The sequence below is a fragment of the Grammomys surdaster genome, unplaced genomic scaffold, assembly GCF_004785775.1.
Source record: "Grammomys surdaster isolate TR1022 unplaced genomic scaffold, NIH_TR_1.0 136, whole genome shotgun sequence".
Classification (NCBI taxonomy): domain Eukaryota; kingdom Metazoa; phylum Chordata; class Mammalia; order Rodentia; family Muridae; genus Grammomys; species Grammomys surdaster.
This window is the reverse complement of record NW_021604594.1, coordinates 8,471,818-8,491,263: the sequence shown is the minus strand read 5'-3', so window position 1 is coordinate 8,491,263 and position 19,446 is coordinate 8,471,818. Positions and strand designations below refer to the sequence as shown.

The following is a 19,446-nucleotide window of genomic DNA, read 5'->3' as shown; positions in this document are numbered from 1 at the left end:
AGCATCCCACAGGGAACCAGGCTCTCTGTGGGTAGAGACTTCATCTCTATGCCTGGAGGGCTTGGGATCTCCACGCCATTGAGTCAGAGCATCCTTCATCTCTTTCCCGCTGAATGGGAGCGCTGTGGTGGTATCTGTATGTGGAGGCCGTTGTCTGATGCTGTGTTTTGGGAACAGTTAGGTCCTTGGCTTACATCTAAACCTGTTGTAGGGATGGCACATGCCATCTGGAGAGTTTAGACTTTGAGCCTGATGCCTTGACTGATGGGCCATCCAGTTTGTCTTCCCTGGGGAGAGGATGCTTGTCTGTAAGGACAGTGAATGGCTTTTCTTGTGATTTGAAGGGTGAACAGTGCTAGACATACTCTCACAAACTTTCTAACTGTCTACTTGCTGGGCAAAGGACTACATTGTCCTTTTTGGTGGAATGGGGTCATGCAACAAGTCTGGACCAATGGACTGTTGAAGGCATTTAGTTTTTTTCTACTGTCAGACCCTCAGGGTCCATCATCCCAGCCCAGAATGAAAACAGAGGTGCCGGCCACTCGAATGTAGCCTAGCAAAAAGTTGTAAATTCACTAAAATATGAGACTCTGGTGGTTCCTGTTGTAAAGTCATTGCCTGGTTCTTGGACATGGGCTTTGCAAATGACACCGTCATGTCATCATGTCAAAAGGTTGGACCTGTTTAAGCCACTGTGTTTAAAACTGCAGACAGCTCCAGGCTGTGGAGAAAAGTTTGGCCCTTTATGAATGAGGGCTTGGTGCTAATCTGCTGGGATCTATTTTGTTCTGAGGTTTTCAGTTTATGAGTCTCTCTTCAGGAGCCTGCGGCATCCCAGCAGATCAAAGCCAGCAGACCTTCCTTCCCCTGGAGCTTTTCACCACTCGCCACCAGTAGCCACTTTCTCCAAGACCAACAATGGCCTTCGCAGACTCACAGTCTGCCTCCTCTTCCTTCCTGGAAGTCTTCTGCATCTTCTTTGTTTATTCTTTTTGTACCCAAGGAATCATGTCACACTCAGCCCCCTGGTCTGAGTAGTTACTGTGTCGGTCATGATGGCACAGTGATATTCCAGAAGCTGAGAAGTGTGAGTCTATTTTCAATCCACCAGCTGCCATCTATGGAAGACCTAGGGCTATTTATCCAAAGCCCCGTCCTTCCTGTATTTGAAGTGAATGTAATAACCAAATTAATTTCCTAAAACTCCAAAATATCACTCCAAACTCTGGCTAAGATAACAGAGGGTTATTCTTGCAGAGTTCTTGGGGCAGCGCGGAAGTCCAGGGGTTGGTGGCATGCTCCTTTGACGGCTCCTCCTGTATTTTGCCTCTTTCTGGAGGTCGGTAGCTACTGGCACTCCTTGGTTTGTAGGCATTATCTGTCAGCATCTGTCTGACTCTCACATTGGCTGCTCTTCTGCATTCCGAGCTCTCTGTGCTCTCTGCTCTTACGAGGGCATCTGTGACTGGAGCTGGGACTCCTCTGGATAATCCAGGATCTTCTCCCTCCCAAATCCTTACTACGTCTACTCTTGCATATGGAAAACTGTCCTTCTCTCCTTAGGTAATGGTTATAGGCTTCTGGGATTATGACATGATATGTTTGTGTGACGATTATTCAGCCTACTGTGTACCTACCATAAAGGTTTTTTTTTTTTAAAACAAGATTAAATAAAACAACATATACACAAATGAGTCATTTATTGATATGTGGATATATCTTATTTTCCACAAAATGTCATTTTAAGATCCCAAGTTACTGTTTTTGGAACTTACAGTCTACATAATAGGTGTCTCATAAAACTTAATGAGTTTGCTGCTAGCTAGTCCCACACTCAGGAGGCTGAGGCAGGAGCAGCACCAGGGCCAAAGAATTTGACAGCAACCTAGAGACTATAAAATAAATAAAATAGAAAATGAAATAAAATAGAATTAAGTTGAAGAGGGGGATAAAACCTAAGGAGCTATTATTAACTCTTCTTAGTGATCAAGGATCTTGAATTAGCGAGCTGCTTAATTCAAAGCTACTGTTGCTTAAAAACAATGCTTGGATGCATTGGGAAACTCTAAGATCACTATTAGTCTTGGTAAAAACGGAATGGGGCACCGCACATGCTGGCGATAGAGCTCTCTGACACTTAAATAGTACCTGAAAACAAAAACAGAATTCCTTTTGTCCTGTTTTCTTTTCCCTAAGTGATAGACAGGAGCGTGTGCTAAAACACGGTTACATATTCAAAAACAGTATTGTCGACGGGTTGGCTTAAGGAATGGTCAAAGCGTTACTCAGATTTAGCACAGTAGGAAAATCTCGCAGGCAGAAATAGCTGTGTTCAGTGCGAGCACACTCGAGAAAGGCTTCGGGGTAAGATGCTTTACGACTTAGCCGGCTGTGGCTCTGTGCCAGACCAGTACTTCGAAAAGACCCTGGTCTCAGTGCGGGAGGCCAGTGCTCCGTCCCCCCTTCCTTCCCTCTTCTGCGAGCTCGGTCATTAATCACCACTTGCCTGTCTGGAGATCTCCCACGGTTTGGTCACGGCTCCAAGGTCACAGGCTGTCATTAACATTGATCTGAAAAACAGAACAGAACAAACAGCCTGAATAATCTTCTGTTGCATTCCTAAGCACACTCACCCGAGATCCGTATAAAAATAAGGAGCTGGGGCCAGCCCACACCTTCCTCCCTCAACAAGGGGCCACACTGTTTACAGTCTCCTTGTTCTGCTTCTCCATCATGAAGCAGACACTCTCTAGAAGACAAAGGCCTCTCACATCCTGCCTGCTGCCCTTTGTTTTGTCTGTGGCAAATCCAGGAAAGCAGGACAGTCCTCTTTCTACACCTGAGTCAAACAAGCTCTGGTTAAAATAACACGCAAGGAGCTTTCCCGTTCTTAACTATAAGCAACGTGATCTCGTATATATCTCGGTACGTAACACCGTGTGACTGATGAGTCTGCTTACTGACTTAGCACAGATGACAAAGCACAGAAACCCACGCCAAAGAGGTGAGGGGCACGCTGTGGAGGGAACTCTTTTATGTTCATAGCTCCACACAGCCACGATTTAGCAGAGAGCCACACTGTGTCACCTGGGTTACTGCCAAAAGTCCACTATATTTTATACACATTCTCAAAAATGTATCTGGCTGTAGCTTTCCTTCATCTGTGCATACATAAAACACAGATACAGCATGAATCAGGTTTTCAAGGGCAGATTTAACTAGGTTCCACTGCTGAACCGTGGAAACACTGGAAATAGCTCAAATCTTTGTGAGAGTATTATCAGATGTGGTAAAAGGGCAAAAATTAGGGTATATCTTTCATCTCCATTCTGCTGTTGGTTTTTTTTTTTCAGCTGTACTGGAAGCATATGATGAAAAGTACCCCAGGCCTGGATCCAGGAGGTGCCTTGGCTGACACTCTCAGAAGAAAGGGTACGTCGTGAAAGGTCAGAGGGCTGTCCTGCTGTCAGCTAGCATTTTAAACCCTGCTGGATCTTGACATCTTGGAAACATGTCTGCAGCCCAGATGGCAGAGCAGGATTGGAGTGGGCAGAGTCCCAGCTAACAATGGGTCATTCATGGCAAGCCAGGCTGCGCCAGCATCAGCCATCCCCTTGGACTAGAGCAGCATTTAAGAAACAGTACCAAACACCCTTATGCTAAGTTCTGTGCAAGCAGAGACAACTCTGGCTATTGCTGGGTTCTGGTCCTCTGTAGGGAGCATCTCACAGTACTCGCTATCCCCTGCTTCTGCAGGAATGCTTTCCTAAGTAAAGGACTAACTGCTGGCGGACAGAACTCTCTCCCTGCAGCCACAGAGTTGGATGCAATCATTCTTACAGGCAAAAGCACGGGGACACTAAGTAACTGTCTCGAGGCAAATAAAGGGTTCAGGATTCTGTGTTTATCACAAAGCTACCAGATTTATCAATACACTCCAAGGATTCTCATTTTAGATTTTCTGAGTTCAAGAGGGAAGGAACATGACTACGGGTAGCACGTGCTGGTGTCTCCTGCTCAGGAAATAATCTCTGTGTGGCTGCCTATTCAGAGCATATTCTGGATAATTACTTAGGTTCTATTCAAATGTTAACCTGAAGCTTTTCCAGTGTACACAGACACAGTGTGTCTAAATGGTCAATAACTGAAAGCCCGCACAAACACATGTTTTTTCTCACCGAAACACATCTCGGTGGCTTGTGATGCTCCAGTCGTAGTGTCCTTTACTGACAAGCTCGAAGAACTCAGTTCTTCTCCTGCAGGAAAATCAAATGAAGAAAGGGGGGGGGAAACCCTGGAATGAAATTTCTCAGTCTACGGAGTGACATAAACACAGTTATGGGGAAAATGTAAGGCGACCTGAACTCAGTAACTTAATATTTGAAATCACGAGGCTAAAGAAGTATCAAAAGAAATCACCTAAAAATGTTGAGACATCAAGAGAAAGTGGTAATCATTTCTAAATGTATTTACAACAAAGGATATTACAAATCCACAAAACAGAAGGCAGTGTGGTCAGGAGTGTGTGTTATGAAGTCTCTAGGATGCTGAGAGTCATAGGAGGAGGTAAGGACAGACAGGAAGCAGGGACAACTTCATGACGCCTTTTCATTACTCAACATGGGAGATTCAAGACAAGATAAACAACCCTGGTGGTAAATTCAAGATAAAGATTTGTTTTCTAGCTTAGAAAATAACAATTTTACTACCTTTGCGCCTAAATTCATGGCTGTCACCAGGTTGGGAAGTAGCCATGTCCTAACTGTGGCTCCTTTGGCTACTTGCTGTACACAGATAGGGAGTTACTAAAACCCTCTGAGCCTCAATTTCCCAATGTATAAGTTGGGCATTTCATTTGCTAACTCACTGACTTAATGAGAGGGTTAAATGAGATGGTTGGCATATGTAAGCAAATAGCACAATGCACACACACACACACACACACACATACACTGAACACCATACCTCTGCTTATATACCTCCAGATGGATGGAAAAAGACAGATGAGGTATATCTTAAAGTTACAAAATGTAAGGTAATTACTTCCTAGTTTTGAAACTTTATACAACTTGTCATTTTTGTCACAACAAAGAGAAAAAAGAGAGTATAAACATTTTAAGCATCATTTCCCAAGTTTTCACCCTCTTGGCATTTACTAATGAGAGAGCAAGCACTTTAAAGAGTGTGATGAATCTCTTTCCAAACTATATTCTACCCCACACCTATCTTAAGAGTTGCTCATCAGACAAACTGTCCAGTTCCAGCAACGCTGGGTATAATGCTGCTCTTTTGGACACAACACCCACATCAGCCGTTTGATAAAGTGATAAATAATAAAGTGGAAAAGTTTGCTTAAATTTACCTAACTATAGAATTCTGTATAATGTTGATGTTTTAAGAAATATACCCCGAGAAATAGCATCAGGGTGTACCAACCATGCTGGCAACCAAAGCACAGTCTTAGAAACCTGTGGATGTCTGAGTGACACCCACGATGACACTGAGGATCAGCTCCTCTGTGTCTGACCTGTGATGCTCAGAGCAACTGAACACCTTTGGGTCCCTTGTCAACCGGTTAGAGTGACAAGTCAATTTACCTGGACCAGAGCAACTCAGGAAGACAACTTGCAGCTCACTTCCTTATTCCACACAACAGAGGTTCTGGATCTCTCTCTTCACATGGATACAGGGCAAGGCCATACTACAGACCAGGATAATCTCCAAGACATGCCCACAACAATGATTAGAGATGATCTTGCACAATGAAGAACCAGGCTGTTCCCTTCCTCTCATGCTGGGCTGGTACCTGCAGTCTGCTGCTTTGCATAACTCACCATCTTTCTCATCTGGCCTGCTTCCTTCCAGAATAGAGGGAGAGGTAGCTGAGTGGGAAGGGGCACAGGTTTGGACTCACATTGGCCTGGACTTAAGGTGCCTGATTTGCTATCTGTCATTCCACATTGCTCAGACTCAGGGTCCAGATTTCTGGGGAGAATTTGAAGTGAGGTGTGCTAAATGTTGGCACTGGTGGCCCCTCACTATCTGATTGCCGTAGTTAAAATGAAAACGACATGAACCGTCTTACTGCCGGCAGCCATGTGTAGTGGTGGAGTGATATGTCCACATGGAGACTGGAGAGTTTCTCTGTTGCTTTCCTCACACAGAACAGAAATTAGTCTTAATTTTTCTGGATCAGAAAGTTGAGTCCAACAGATATTTGTGAAGTATTTACTCACTTTTATCCTAGGGATTTCTTTAGCCTTACAGACACAAGACAAAGTGCTACGTTTTAAGTGTTTTAAAGTTAATCGGGACAGCTGATAAAGAAACAGGTAATTCCTCTTTAAATGTGGTACGGTGGTAGCACCAGTAACCCTGAGACTAAGTAAAGTGAGGTGAAGGAGGCACTCCACAGCACTTAAATGGGCATCAGGAAAGCTCAATAGCAGGTGGATGGAGAGATGGCTCAGAGGTTAAGAGCTGGGTACAGCTCTTCTAGACGATCTGTGTTGACAGGTTCACAGCTACCTGGAACTCCATCTTCAGGAGATCCAATACCCTTTTCTGAAATCTGTGGGCATTTGAACTTATGTGCACGTGTATGTGCATATGTGAGACACACACATACACACATAGTCTCAAAATTAAAAAACAACCTCTTTCAGCAAAGCTCAGAAATCAAAATAAATAATATTTTAATACAGTATTATAAAATCAAAACAAATCCAGAAACCAGGTGACTTGTCTGGCCATAGTCCCTCTGTCAATGCAGGTGGTAGTTGTTGGGTCCTTCTTGTGATCCTACGGGACTTTCTTCACCTATGCACTAAATACATGGTCAACCTTGGAAGAAGTTACATAATCTCACTGGGCTTCACTTTTCTGTTCAGAGGAGAAAAAGTGTGGTGAGCTCCAGTTTGTAAGTCTGAGGTGGGTTTCATACACTGATTTGACAAGCAGCATGCTGGTCAAAAGGAGATGCTTAGGAAGGACAGGTTCCTGCTCCAGAGCCCGTGAGCACCTCGCTAGCTCTTATAACTGGCATGTCATCAGGGACACAGAAGTACAGGTTAGAACAACAGCTGTCCCAGCAGATAAGATCACCCCCCTGGGAGCACGGATAGAAGCACTCAGCTTGGAGGAGTGTGGAGGATCATGGGAAGTTTTTCTGGAAGAGCTTGTCGGTCATTGTCTTGGCCAGCATATTCAGTGTGGGTCTCCATTTCAACAAATGTGTTATCACAAAAAATCATCAGAGTACAAGCTCCCTGAGAACAGAAACCAGGCCCATTTTCTCTTACTCCTGTTTCCAGTGTCTGCAGCAGTGCCTTATGTATAGTGAGAGCTAAATAAATATTTATTACACTGGTGAATAAATGAAAAATATTACCTCAGAAATCTACTCTTGTTTTAAAATAATTCCCCATCCACTGGTTTTACCGGGACACTAGTTGCTGTCCTAAAGCTTCATGGTTGCCCTTTAGAGCTTCAAAATCAATGTAAGGGAAGCCCAGTCAGGATCTTATTGACTAGACTCTAACTATCGCAAACTGGATAGCACACTAGCTGGTGTGAAATCAGAGCACAATACTCAGACCTGGTGTCACATTCCTGCCAACCCAGCCACATGGGAGGCTAAAGTGGAAGGATGGGGAGTTCAAGGTATCCTTAGGTTACAGAGCAAGTTCAAAGTCACCCTGGAAAACTTAGAAAATGCAAAGGAGAAAGGGCCTGGGACCTAGCTCACCGGTAGAGGAGCTGCCTAGCTCATGCAAGACTGTGAGTTCTTTCTCTGTTACTACGGAATGAAACTTCTGAGGAAGGGATTTGTCATCTTTGATACAAAGTGGAGGTATAGCTGGCTAAATCGGTGCAAAAAATCCCCTTTTAATCGTTTTTTTATTGTCTGAGAATTTCATACAAGCATATCTGTGTTTCGACAGAATCCACCCCTCCATCCCTCTGGCTCTACCACCTCTTTCAAATCCTTTTTTTTCAAAATGCCAATCTCGGGTCAGCAGGATGGCTCGGCGGATAGTGAGGTTTGCTGCCAAGCTGGGTCGGATTCCCCCGAACCCATGTGGTGGAGGGAGAAAACCAACTCTTGCAAGTTGTCCTCTGATCTCCACGGCATGACATGCCATCTGAACCATCCACACATGCTTAAGCATGTAAATGTTAACAGCCCCAGATCTCTGATGTGCATTTGAGTAGCATCATATGAACAAATTCTCCAATAATAAAAATGTTAATAACTAGAGTTCTGAGTTCCCTGAACTCAGACTCAGTCATGGGTTTAACATGACATTAACAGAGCTAGATTTCATCACATTCATTATCCCAAAGGACAGCAGATAGAAGAGGAATATGAAGAATCCTTTTACAAGACATAAAAAAATGTAGTGAATTAATTCAATGTTTCCTCCATGGCCAAAGTGGGACTATTTCTTGATCAATTATATTTCCTTTGTCCTCTCAAGCTTTGGCTATGACCTTCAAAGATAAAAGAAATATTCTTACAGATGATGGTTTCGGAGTGTTAAACTTGAGATGTCAAGGACTGTGCTGGACTGGGTGCCTAGTATGCACAAGGCCCTAGGCTGGAGAACTTTGGCTTGGTTCTCAGCTCCACAAAAACACCACAACAGAACAAAACAAAACAGAACACCAGAGTCCAATCATTGGTGGACCTAAATGCACCATGCAACTGGTAACAATGCCCTTCCTGCCTGTGAGATGGCTACCTCCTACCTCCTCAGTTTTATAACAACCATCATCACGTGTCTCCTTAAAACCTTTCCTTATAAGTGATAAGAATATTGTACATTTTAGAGCATCATATGATAATATGAATAAAGTATATCTATTTTTTGGCCACTTGCTGTTCAATGTTGAATGTTGAATGAATTACCCATGTTGTTTAATACAGTCCTAGGCTATTCTACCTCATTGGTTACAATATCGAGAGCCACACCATTGTTGTGTTTATGTGTCCATTTCCTAACGTTGATCAGTTCCAATACTTTTGTGGGTGTATATGATGCTTCTCTGAGTGGCATGCATCTATCTTGTGAATTTTTTTAGTTTTGAGCATCTGCATCTGTCTGTCTGGTTGTCTATATAAAATTGTTGAGTCATAGAATGGTTTCTATGTTTGTGGATTTAAAAAAAAAATTTGTTTTCATTTTTTGAGATAGGTTCTCAGTAGCCCAATTCAATACACAGCTGAGGATGACCCTGGACTTTTGATACTCTGTTTCCTTCTCCCAGTGCTGGGATCTTAGGTGTGCACCACCACAACTGTCTGCATTTGGGTTTTCCTTACAGTTAGAGACCACAAAACCAGTTTTGAACATTTGTGAGAAATCTGCTATGTATAATTTCTTTCATTTTTCAGCTGAGGAAATTCAAGATGAAGCAAAGTGAAGTTATTTCCCCAAAGTCATGGGGTAGTTATGCACAAATCTAGGTAGTTCTCAGTTTCCCATATCTGCTGTCTGGGGATGTCTCTATGAACAGTGTAGCCCTTTGTTTTGCGAGTTTATACTCAGTTTCAGCTGCCAGCCTTCATGAAAGATGGTCATAGGCTGCTGTGCCTAGGCAGTACCAATCTCCACTGAAGTTTCTATCCCCGACAGGATGGAGGAGGGGCACTCTAAAGAGGGCTGCGGCTGGCCTATGCCAGAGTGGTCCATGCTGCATGTGCTGTGTTTCTGCCCCCTTTCTTTGTGACAACCAAAACAAAGCAGCATTGGAAATGCACTGTGTGTTTAGGGATGAGTTTAATTTCCCCATATATATAGCCGATCCTTCAGCGTCTACAGGCATCTGTGCATATAGATGACACAGTCAACAGCGTGTTGGAAATGGCTTGAGAGAGGAGCATTTCCAGGAACAAGAGGATGTTAAAATGAATATTTAAAAACCCACAAAACTATATAATACCCTTGGAATCAGACTTCTTTGTCATGGGAACTATGTCATTAACTTCTGAGGCAGATCATTGGGAACCTTGGCTTTCAAGGACAATGCCAAGCGCCCAGCTAGTGAAAAGCAACTTACTGGAAAATCTCATTTATAATCAGATATGTTTTTATTAGGCTTTTTATTCTGCTCTGCTGACATATATGCCACTCAGAAAAATAGCAGTCTTAAAAAAAAATCTCCATTTGAACAGAACTACTAGAATTACCCTCAAAAATAATTCTAAAGATTGGTTAGCCAGCACTTATCATTACATTGAAAACCTTCCTGGTTTATAGAATCTCCTTAAAGTGTCTTTTATTTACAAGATGAGAAATCATTACTTCTGTGTACATTTTAATTGGATTTTAAAAATAAATTTATATATTTATAAAATATATAATATGTACCTGTATAATATGTACACATATAATATTCAGTTAGTACCTTTGAATCTTTTGAAAGCCTATGAATGTTAGAAAGTCTCACTGCCTCAGCGAAAGGCATAATTATGTGTTCCCTGCAATGTCAGCTCCAGAGTCACCAGGTAGGACCATGAAAGTGGGCATTAGTGGGCAGGGAGGGTGGGTACAGGGCAAGATTGTGATATCTGTCCTTTTCTTACAGTGTTCTTACACGAAAACCATTTGTCTATAGTTCATGCTAACTGCAGATCCTTAAGACTGGAGTGAAGAACACTGGCTGCTTAATCAGGATGATGTCGCCCACATAACAACCTGGGTGTCCCATAAGTGCCTCTAACTCAGCTCTAAGAGATAAGGCATCCTCTTCTGGCTTCTTCCCATACACAGTGCAGCTGTACACATACTTGTGTAGACATACACAGCATATCACATCACACACCTATCATTCAGCCAATCAATCATCAAATCAATCAATACATTTTAAATTAAGTAAATCTTTTAAAATGTAGACCCTGAAAAGATTTCTAGACTTTGTCATAAAAATCTTGAGGCGGGAATGAGAAAAGCAAAATGTAGGTGACAATTTCAATTATTATGACTAAAGAAAAACAGCTGTTTATTTTATTGTCTTATTTTTGAGCCAGGGACCTCATCATATAGCCCATTCTGGGCTCGGACTTGAGATTATTCTGCTCTAGGTTTCTAGGGTAATGGATATGTACTGCCTCAGGTACGTTTTAATTTTGAAGTGAAGTTTCTCTTTGGCTTAAACTAGAACTGGACCAGACAAGATGGAAAAAGAGATCACATGTTTGGTATTGAGCAGACTCGGCGAGCTATAGCAAGTCAAAGGGTTATAATTACTCTTAATGTTGACAGCCTTGGAAGATGAGATAGCACAAGGACACAACAGTTCAACCAGATCATGACCACAGGGCTAGGAGGGGCTTTGAGGGCGCTTGTTCCAGTCACACTGTGTGGTGACTGCAGACGGATGGAGCACTCCGCATACAGCTGTGTTCATTTTCCTCTCTTCCCCACAGATATAGATCCCTAAAGATAAGAGCCTTATGCCTACCAACACATCATAGGCCTTCTGCCCTAACGTTAGAAGAGTTTCCATGGGCTAGCACATCTGGCTCTCTTAAAGAGCAAGAAAGGCAGCGATGAGTTAAGTTCCACACTAACATCTTATTGTTTATTAATTTCTTCTTTCCAATCCTGTGACCTGCTGGATACAGGCAACTGTGGAAGTTGAATACACAGAACACAGTAGGCTCTTAATAAACACTCACTGAATGATGAATGAGCGAACATTTCTGTCTGAATAGCAGTAGCAATATTTGTTGAATTAACACTGTGTATTTTAATAATTTATCTTGATATCACGGCAAGTTTTCAAAGGAAGGTTAAACTATTACTCTAAACAATCTAAAATAATTTAGTACAGATGACTGCCATCAGATGTTTTTGAGACATGCTACTAACTGCAGCCCTTTGGAAGGACAATGACAAAGAAACCATTCATTTGGACATTTCCCATAATTTCTGATGAAGAATGTTTGCAGAGCACAAGAGGAAGTGGCAATTTTCAAACTGAAGAGTGATCTGCTTAATTTACAAAGCCAGTCTAAAAAGCACCGGGCACTCCATTGGCTGCATAAAATCTGAATTGTTTAGTAATTTCCAGTTTAAAGAGTAGTGAAGCAATCTATTTACCATGGAGACCGACCATGGAATGCATGGTGAGTTCTGAGCCTAGGGACTCCTATCTGATGAGACTGGATGCCCTTCAGGGTGGTATGCCCATAGGTAGTCAGCAACCACTTCTGTCAGACAGAGAGAAGAGTATCTGCCTATAGGTTAATAGGAGAAACCAAAATCCAAAGTTTATATTTTGGGAACTCATTATGTCAGGCCGTATGTCAAGTTTAAGGGCTCCAATTAGCTAAAAAGAAAGAGACAGAGCCTTCATTGTTCCAGAAGATGCCATACAGCTTGTTGAAGGAGAAAAGCCATCAACCCTGTAAGCTACAATAATGACCAACCTGACAGGATGTACCCATTTGTGCAGTAGCGGCATGAATGTCACGGAATTCTCCAACCACTCTTCGCTTGGCTCTAAGGTATGCACCACAGAACGAAGCTCATGCCTGATACTACAAACCCGGCCAAGAACCCATAGCTAGGGAGCTCCAGTGCTCGAGGGAAGAACCTACTATTATCATTTTGCTAAATGAATGTAGGATCACTCTGGGTGGTAGAGTATTAGTTGGCCTGGCACCTCTTGTGTTTGAAACTCAAACACGTGTGCACTGGAGTTACCCCTCACTAATGCCTAAATGTTTCCAGGATTGGGCCTTAGTTTCCCTACATTACTCTTACACCACTAATGAAATCACTACAGAGAGAATGGCAGAAGGAGTAAACGCATTCTGAAACTCAACTACCTATTTAATCCCAGATGTACCATGGAATGTTGGAAGCAATTGACTGAAGCTCTCCAGACCTCATGTTCCCCATTCCTCCTATGGGGTTAACAAGATTACCTGTAGCTAATGGGCTGATGAGATGACTCAGGAGGTAAAGGTGACTGATGTCAAGTCTGGTGATTGGAGTTTGATTTCTCAGACCCACGTGGTGGAAGGAGAGACTTGACTACAGCAAACTGTTCTCTGGCCTCCTTGCTTGTACCATAGCACGTGTGCATGCATCCACCCATCCAGACACACAAGCGCACAGACAAAATAAATAAAAATGTAATAAAATTTTATTTTTCAAAAGATTATCTGTCTCCTCAGACTCCTCAGAATTAAATAGGGTGTGTGTGTACCAGCTCCTACGTAAGCACTGAGGACCCATCACTTCCTGTTTTCATGACTAATTGAAGAGGTGGTCATAGCTCATCTTTGTTGGCTAGAAACAATACAAGTGTCACAGGGTGTTGGTGGCATCTCTGAAGTTTGAACATTTGTGATTGTAGATCTCTTCCTCTCTCTGCCCACCCCTAGTGTCATCTTTTACGGTGCATATTTTATGAAGTTTCTGGCTGAATGATTTCTTTTTTATAAAGTGTTTTAAATCATCAGAGCTCTTTCCTATAGGCAATCTCCGTTCACTGTCACTGAGCCCCTAGCAAATGGGCCTGAGTAAAATGTCCAAACTCATATCTCTGACAGGGAAACCAGGGCAGAGAGGAGCCGAGTGAGTGACTCTCTCAAGGTCTTGTAGCTTGTTCTTGACAGTATATCCAATTTTTGCCTGAGCTGGAAAAATTATTATTTAATTATCAAAGTCTTATTAGATGGAACACTCATTAGATGAGGACTCAGACTCAGGCACAGGAAGTCAATTAAAAAATTGGTCAACAGGAGCTGAATTTCCAATGAGTGGGAAAGTAAGACTAAGCAATTAGCCCCAGATGTAAGGCATTCACACCAAGCACTCCGCTTGTTTGTTCTTGTTTCACCGTCCTATAGGTCCTTCCCTGTGTGCTTTGGCCTATAGGTTCAAGGATACTCACCGCCATTAGGAATGAAGGTCTTTAGTGCAGTCTCGTTGGTGTCTCTACAGTCCTATGTATCTCATGTGTTTCCTTTCTGGATCATGACAGGAATTCTTGTCCCCCTAAGAATGAACCCTGAGGCTTTCTCAAAGGGTGGAATCCACTTCCTGTTCATCTGTACATTTCTAGAGTGACTTTCTTCTTCCTATAGTGGCTTCCTTTATATAGTTTGATCAATTCCAATATAACTTCTTTATTTTTTATTTTTATTTTTATTTTTCTGTGTAGCTGAGATGACTTCAACTTCATGGCAAGCACTCCGCTTTGGCCTCCCAAGAGCTGGGATTACAGGACTGTGACACCACACCTAGATCTATGGCAATTTCTGATTTGAGTAGGAAGGACAGAACAGCCAATGATAACTAGACCTCTAGAATGAATCAAAGGAGCCACCTTGTATCCTCTTGGCCCTATCTTTCTCCAGCAGTTGCTAGGGCAACTGATACCACAACCCCTGCCATTGCTGCCCTGTGCAGAGCTTACTGGTGTCTCAGCATGCTTGGACTCCACATGTGTGGGCCTGGAGAAAGTTGTAGAACTTTCCAGGCCTTGAGTACATATGACGTGGAAGTGTACAGGAGTGTGTAAGACTATGGCAAATTTAGGTTCATGGGGATGAAGGATGGAGGCCAATTTGGAGATGTAGCAAATGACACTTTTAAGATGGTCCCTTCAGGTTCCAGTCCAGTTGACCATTGTGGTGACCAACAGGATTACATCCTCACAATGGCTTCCCTGTCTCAGCCCTTCATCTGTTCCACTCTTATCTTTGGTGTTATTTTCAAAATGAAACTAAATGCCTGCAAGCCTTTGCCTCCAACTTCATTTGTGGCAAGGGGACCCAGGTTAGTTATTCAGCTAAACCGATTGATATTCACTAGGTTGGGCCAATGTTGCTATAGAATGTACTATAATTCAAATGAAACTGGTTTTTGACTCATCCACTACAGAAAGAATGGGGTGGTTGTGGGAAGACACCCTGAAATGAGGAATAAAGGCTCACATTTTGTCAATGGTTGCTTTTGTGACCCAAGCTAAACCATTCAACCATCTGTACCCGATCTGCAAAGTAGAGGTGATGGGGTGACTGATGCCCTCTGCAACGTGCTTTCCAGTCCCTAATCGTACACTGCTGAAATATAAGCACCCGGGTAACTAGGTGCATGGTCGCTGCCTCCCCCACATTAACCCAAGGGATTGTTTGGGTTGAAAATATGGCCATACGTTAATGCAACTTTAGACCAGTGCACAGATCCGTCCCCTGGAGGTCTAGATTAGAGAATGAGCTATTCAGAACCTCGAGGACAATAATGCTGACAGAAGGGGAGCACGGCAGCTTCTGTGAGAGTCAGCAGACATTAGCAGGGGCTGCAGCAGTAAGATAAGGCCAGAGTAATGAGCAAACGGCTCACAACCAACTTCCTTGACTGCATCCCGTGGTCACTTAGTGACTCCTCGCATCCCCAACAGAGCTTGATAAATGGATGCCAAGAGCTGAGGACGGCCCCTCCCTCCCTTTGTCCCTTTAGGAGTTACTTGGAAACTTGGTTTAGAAAATGTTTCTGTTTTGAGAAAAATAACACAAGTGCCAGGAAGGAAAAATAAAAGTGTAATAATACGTGTTTTTTTCCATAAATCCCAAATCCAGGAGCATCAGTCCAGAAAAAGATGGGCGGTCACGATAGTGAAGGCAGCCAGAGGGCCACAGAACATGTGGAATAAATATTGTGAAGTGAATGGGGCTCTTGATGTCACCACCCATACTGCATGTAATATATTTAATGTAGGTTATCGCCATTCTACACATGAAGGAGAGCATCTCAGAGGAAAACAATGTATTTGATGACACATAGCTGGCTAGCAACAGAGCCCGGAGTTTTAAAAGCATATATTTTTATTTTAATTAAAATTTGTATTTGTTAGGCAGGGGAGATAGTAAAGTACTTATCACACAAGCGTGGGAACCTGAGTTTAATCCCAGCCCTCATGTTAAGGAGCCCTTTCCTCCTACTGGGTTGCCTTGTTCAGTCTTGGTGTGCTGATATGTGTCTGGTCTTATTGTAGCTTCCTATGCCATGTTCAGTTGATGTCCCTGAGAGTCCTGCTATTCTCTGAGAGGAGGAACAAGGATAGATCTGGGGGAGAGGGGAGGTGAGTTTAGGGGGGCAGGCTGAGGGGCAGGGTGGGGGGAGGAAATCTCATTGGAGTATAATAAATGACAGAAGAATAAACAATATTTTTAAAAAGGATCTAGGTGTGGTGGGGCACACTTGTAATCCTGAGGCTAGTGAGAGAGGGAATCCTGGGGCTCATGGGTCAGCCAGTCTAGCTTACTTGGTAAGTTCCAGGCCAATATGAGACCCTGTGTCAAAAAAACAAGGTGGACAGCATCTGGGATTGACTTCCGGCATCTGTGTACATGTACTGCACTTACACGCATGTGCACACACAATATATACAATTCTTTAAAAAGGTTTTACATGTAGCTTGTGTGTGTGTGTATGTGTGTGTATGTGTGTGTGCATCCATCTGCCTTGGCACATGTGTGGAGGTCAGAGGACAACCTGAACACGTGGATTCTCTCTTTTAGCATGTGGATTCTGGATTCAAACCCAGGCAGCCAGTTAGAGCAGCAAGTATCTTTACCTGCTGAGCCATCTCACTGGTCCTGGATGTAAGGTTTTGTTATTTGTCAAATGGAAAACAGGCCACAAGGTTAACTTATCAAGAGCTCTGAAAGGCAGGTGAATCGAGCTCATTTTGCTGCCTGTGGTCTTTTGACTGAACTTCTCGATGCTTCCGTTTATTTTTCTTTTAATCACTGTGTTTTCATTTTCAAGAACTTTCCTCTCCATGCTTCCTCAGATCATTTCTTCCTGTTTAATGGGCACAGCCTCTGGCTTTCTCAAGGGAATGAACAACTGGTTTTTCTCTATATTACTTTATTTTCTTTCCTGTTTTGGCCTCTGTTTTTCATTAGAGGTACATAAAACCTCTCTGATCTTTGGTTGCCTGTTTGTGTGTCACAGTCAGGAATTAAAGACTAATTTGGAAGTGTGCGTGTATGTGTGTGTGTGTGTGTGTGTGTGCGCGCGTGCGCGTGTGTGTGTGAGGATTGCTCACTAAATAAAAGAAAGTCCAGTAACATTTGGATTTTGGATTAAAGCATTCCCACCTAAGTATATTTCTACAATTTAATGAGTAAACACAAACACACAGACACAGAAAGATAGATAGATAGACAGACAGACAGACAGACAGACACACACACACACACACACGCACACACGCACACACTTTAGCTGTTTATTATGACTTTGCTGTCAGCTTTGGGCATGTGATTTATAGAACCTCTAACTTGAAAGTGACTGGGTTCTGGGATTTCATTTGAGAAAATTCAGAGTTTTGATCTATCTCAAACCAGTCTATCTGAGACCTGCTTCTTACTCCTGTCCTGTGCTTTTCCCCACTGCAGAACCCCCTCTTCTCATTTCTCTGGTTTTTTCCAGAGACAGACAAAAGCTGACTTGCGGGCTCATGGTGGTGGAGGCTTCTTAGTGCCCCTTAGACTGACAGGCAGGTAGTCTCCTTGTCTTAAGGTCTAAGTGTCACATTCACCTTCCACAGCACTCTGGGCTCAAAGCTTCAAGGAAAAGTGCTGGAGAGCTGATCACCTCAGTGCTGCCCTCCTCTGAGGTCCCTGCTTCTTATTGCTACAGCTGGGTCATCTACCACCTTGTTCAGCCTTCCATTCTCCACAGATGTAGTGTTTGTGGTGTGCCCTCTCATTTTATATTTAACCTTTAAAGACATTTCATATCATTAGCGTTCCAAGGAGGAGAGAAACCTTCCAAGCCACCGGGTTTAAGGGGGATAGCAGAAAGAAATTTAAACTTGGGCCAATATCACTCACAGCTGTGACTTCTTCCACTGCCCCATATAATAATTCATACAGCAAAATTCAGTCATAAACGCTCATAAACGCTTGTGGCAGGAATGCCCACTGTCCACACTGATATTCCTCCTTCCTTTCTCCACTGTTAATAGAATTCCATGGAGATCCAGAATAAAGTCTTCCTTTCCCAACATACCTTGATGCTAAATATAGTCACATAACCAAATTTTGACTAGTGAAATGTAAGTGGAAGTGTTAGGTGGTAACTTCTAGAACACCTTGGGAGATGGTCTGAGTTGTCTCTTGCCCCCATCTTTATTCATCTTCCTGTTGGCTTGAAGGTAGAGAGTAGGGATGGAGCTTGAGCCATTGTCTCTGGCTAAGAAGTGGACATCACAGGAAGGCAGAAGAAGCCTGGGTCTGTAAGGACTTCACTAGCTACTGTACTGCCAGTGGTACAGAGACTGTGGATCTCTGGAGAAATTGTTGCTTTGGGTTTCTGTCTCCTACAGGTGAACCTAATTACAGCTGATACAGTGTTTTAGAGAGAAAGTAGCATCAGAGACAAAACCTAAAGGTGGGTCAGTTCAGCCAGATGGTGAAACAGGGGTGGGGACAGGATTCTACGTAGCACTTATGATCTGATTGTGGTATAAGGGACATGCCATTGTCTCAAAGGAGAAGATGTAGTTAGATATGACCAAAACAGACAGATACTACAGGGGAGAAATGAAAGACAATCACGCAGAGAAAAGAGTGAGTCCAGAGCAGTGGCTCAATGGTGAAGAACACGCTGTTTATGCAGAAGACCTAAGTTAGGTTTCCAGCACTCAAGCCCCGTGGCTCACATCTGCCTGTAACTCCAGCTCCAGAGAGTCTGATGCCCTTTCTCTCTGGTCTCCATGGACACACAACTCACGTGCATACCCACCCTCCCATATATAATATATATATAAAACTAAAAAACTAAAATATTTTTTAGAAAAAGGAATGAAAAATATAGAGCGGGAAATAAGGATGGTTTTGAACAGTTGAGCTAAGTTTAAGGTTTCTTTGAGGTTGGGTGGGCGGAAGTTGGGGATACGTGTCTACAGTGCAGGGAGTGACAAAGAAGTGTTTCAGACCCTCCTACCTGTAGGTGAGATACAGACATGAGGTCAGAAAGAGGAGAGTGTGGGTTACAGAGCTCAGAGGAAGAGGGGTTAGAAACCTACAGGACATCTGAGAGAGGAGAAAGGAATACATCTGGCTGTTGGGGAAGCAAAGAATAGAACTTGACAGCAAGAAATAGTGTTTACGTCAATAGAGCTAGAAAAGATAGACATCTTCAGTGAGCACTGACAGAACAATTTTGGAGGAACATGGGGGCAGACTTTGCTGTTCTACACATAAACCCCGGAGAAGATCAGGGAACATGGGTTTATGTTTAAGTATCTAGTCACTCTTCCATCCATGAATATTGCTCATGACCATTACAAAGATGGATAACACTTGGAAACAGCTGTCATAGTAGCATATGAAGAAGTATGACCAGAACTTAGCCTCAAAGTCATGAGATCCAAAGCAGCCTCATTGGTCATAAGGAAGACATCAAA

General features: G+C 43.0%; 1 protein-coding gene across 1 annotated transcript in view; it reads right to left on the bottom strand.

Moving 5' to 3' along the window:
* Positions 1-19,446, bottom strand: part of Pde11a (phosphodiesterase 11A) — a 343,221-nt gene that overhangs the window by 37,166 nt on the left and 286,609 nt on the right. Inside the window, exons 16-17 of the mRNA XM_028762965.1 lie at positions 4,182-4,259; positions 2,510-2,573 (exon numbers count right to left, since the gene is read on the bottom strand). Coding sequence (XP_028618798.1) covers positions 2,510-2,573; positions 4,182-4,259 — 142 coding nt within the window. The remainder of the gene's footprint in view (positions 1-2,509; positions 2,574-4,181; positions 4,260-19,446) is intronic.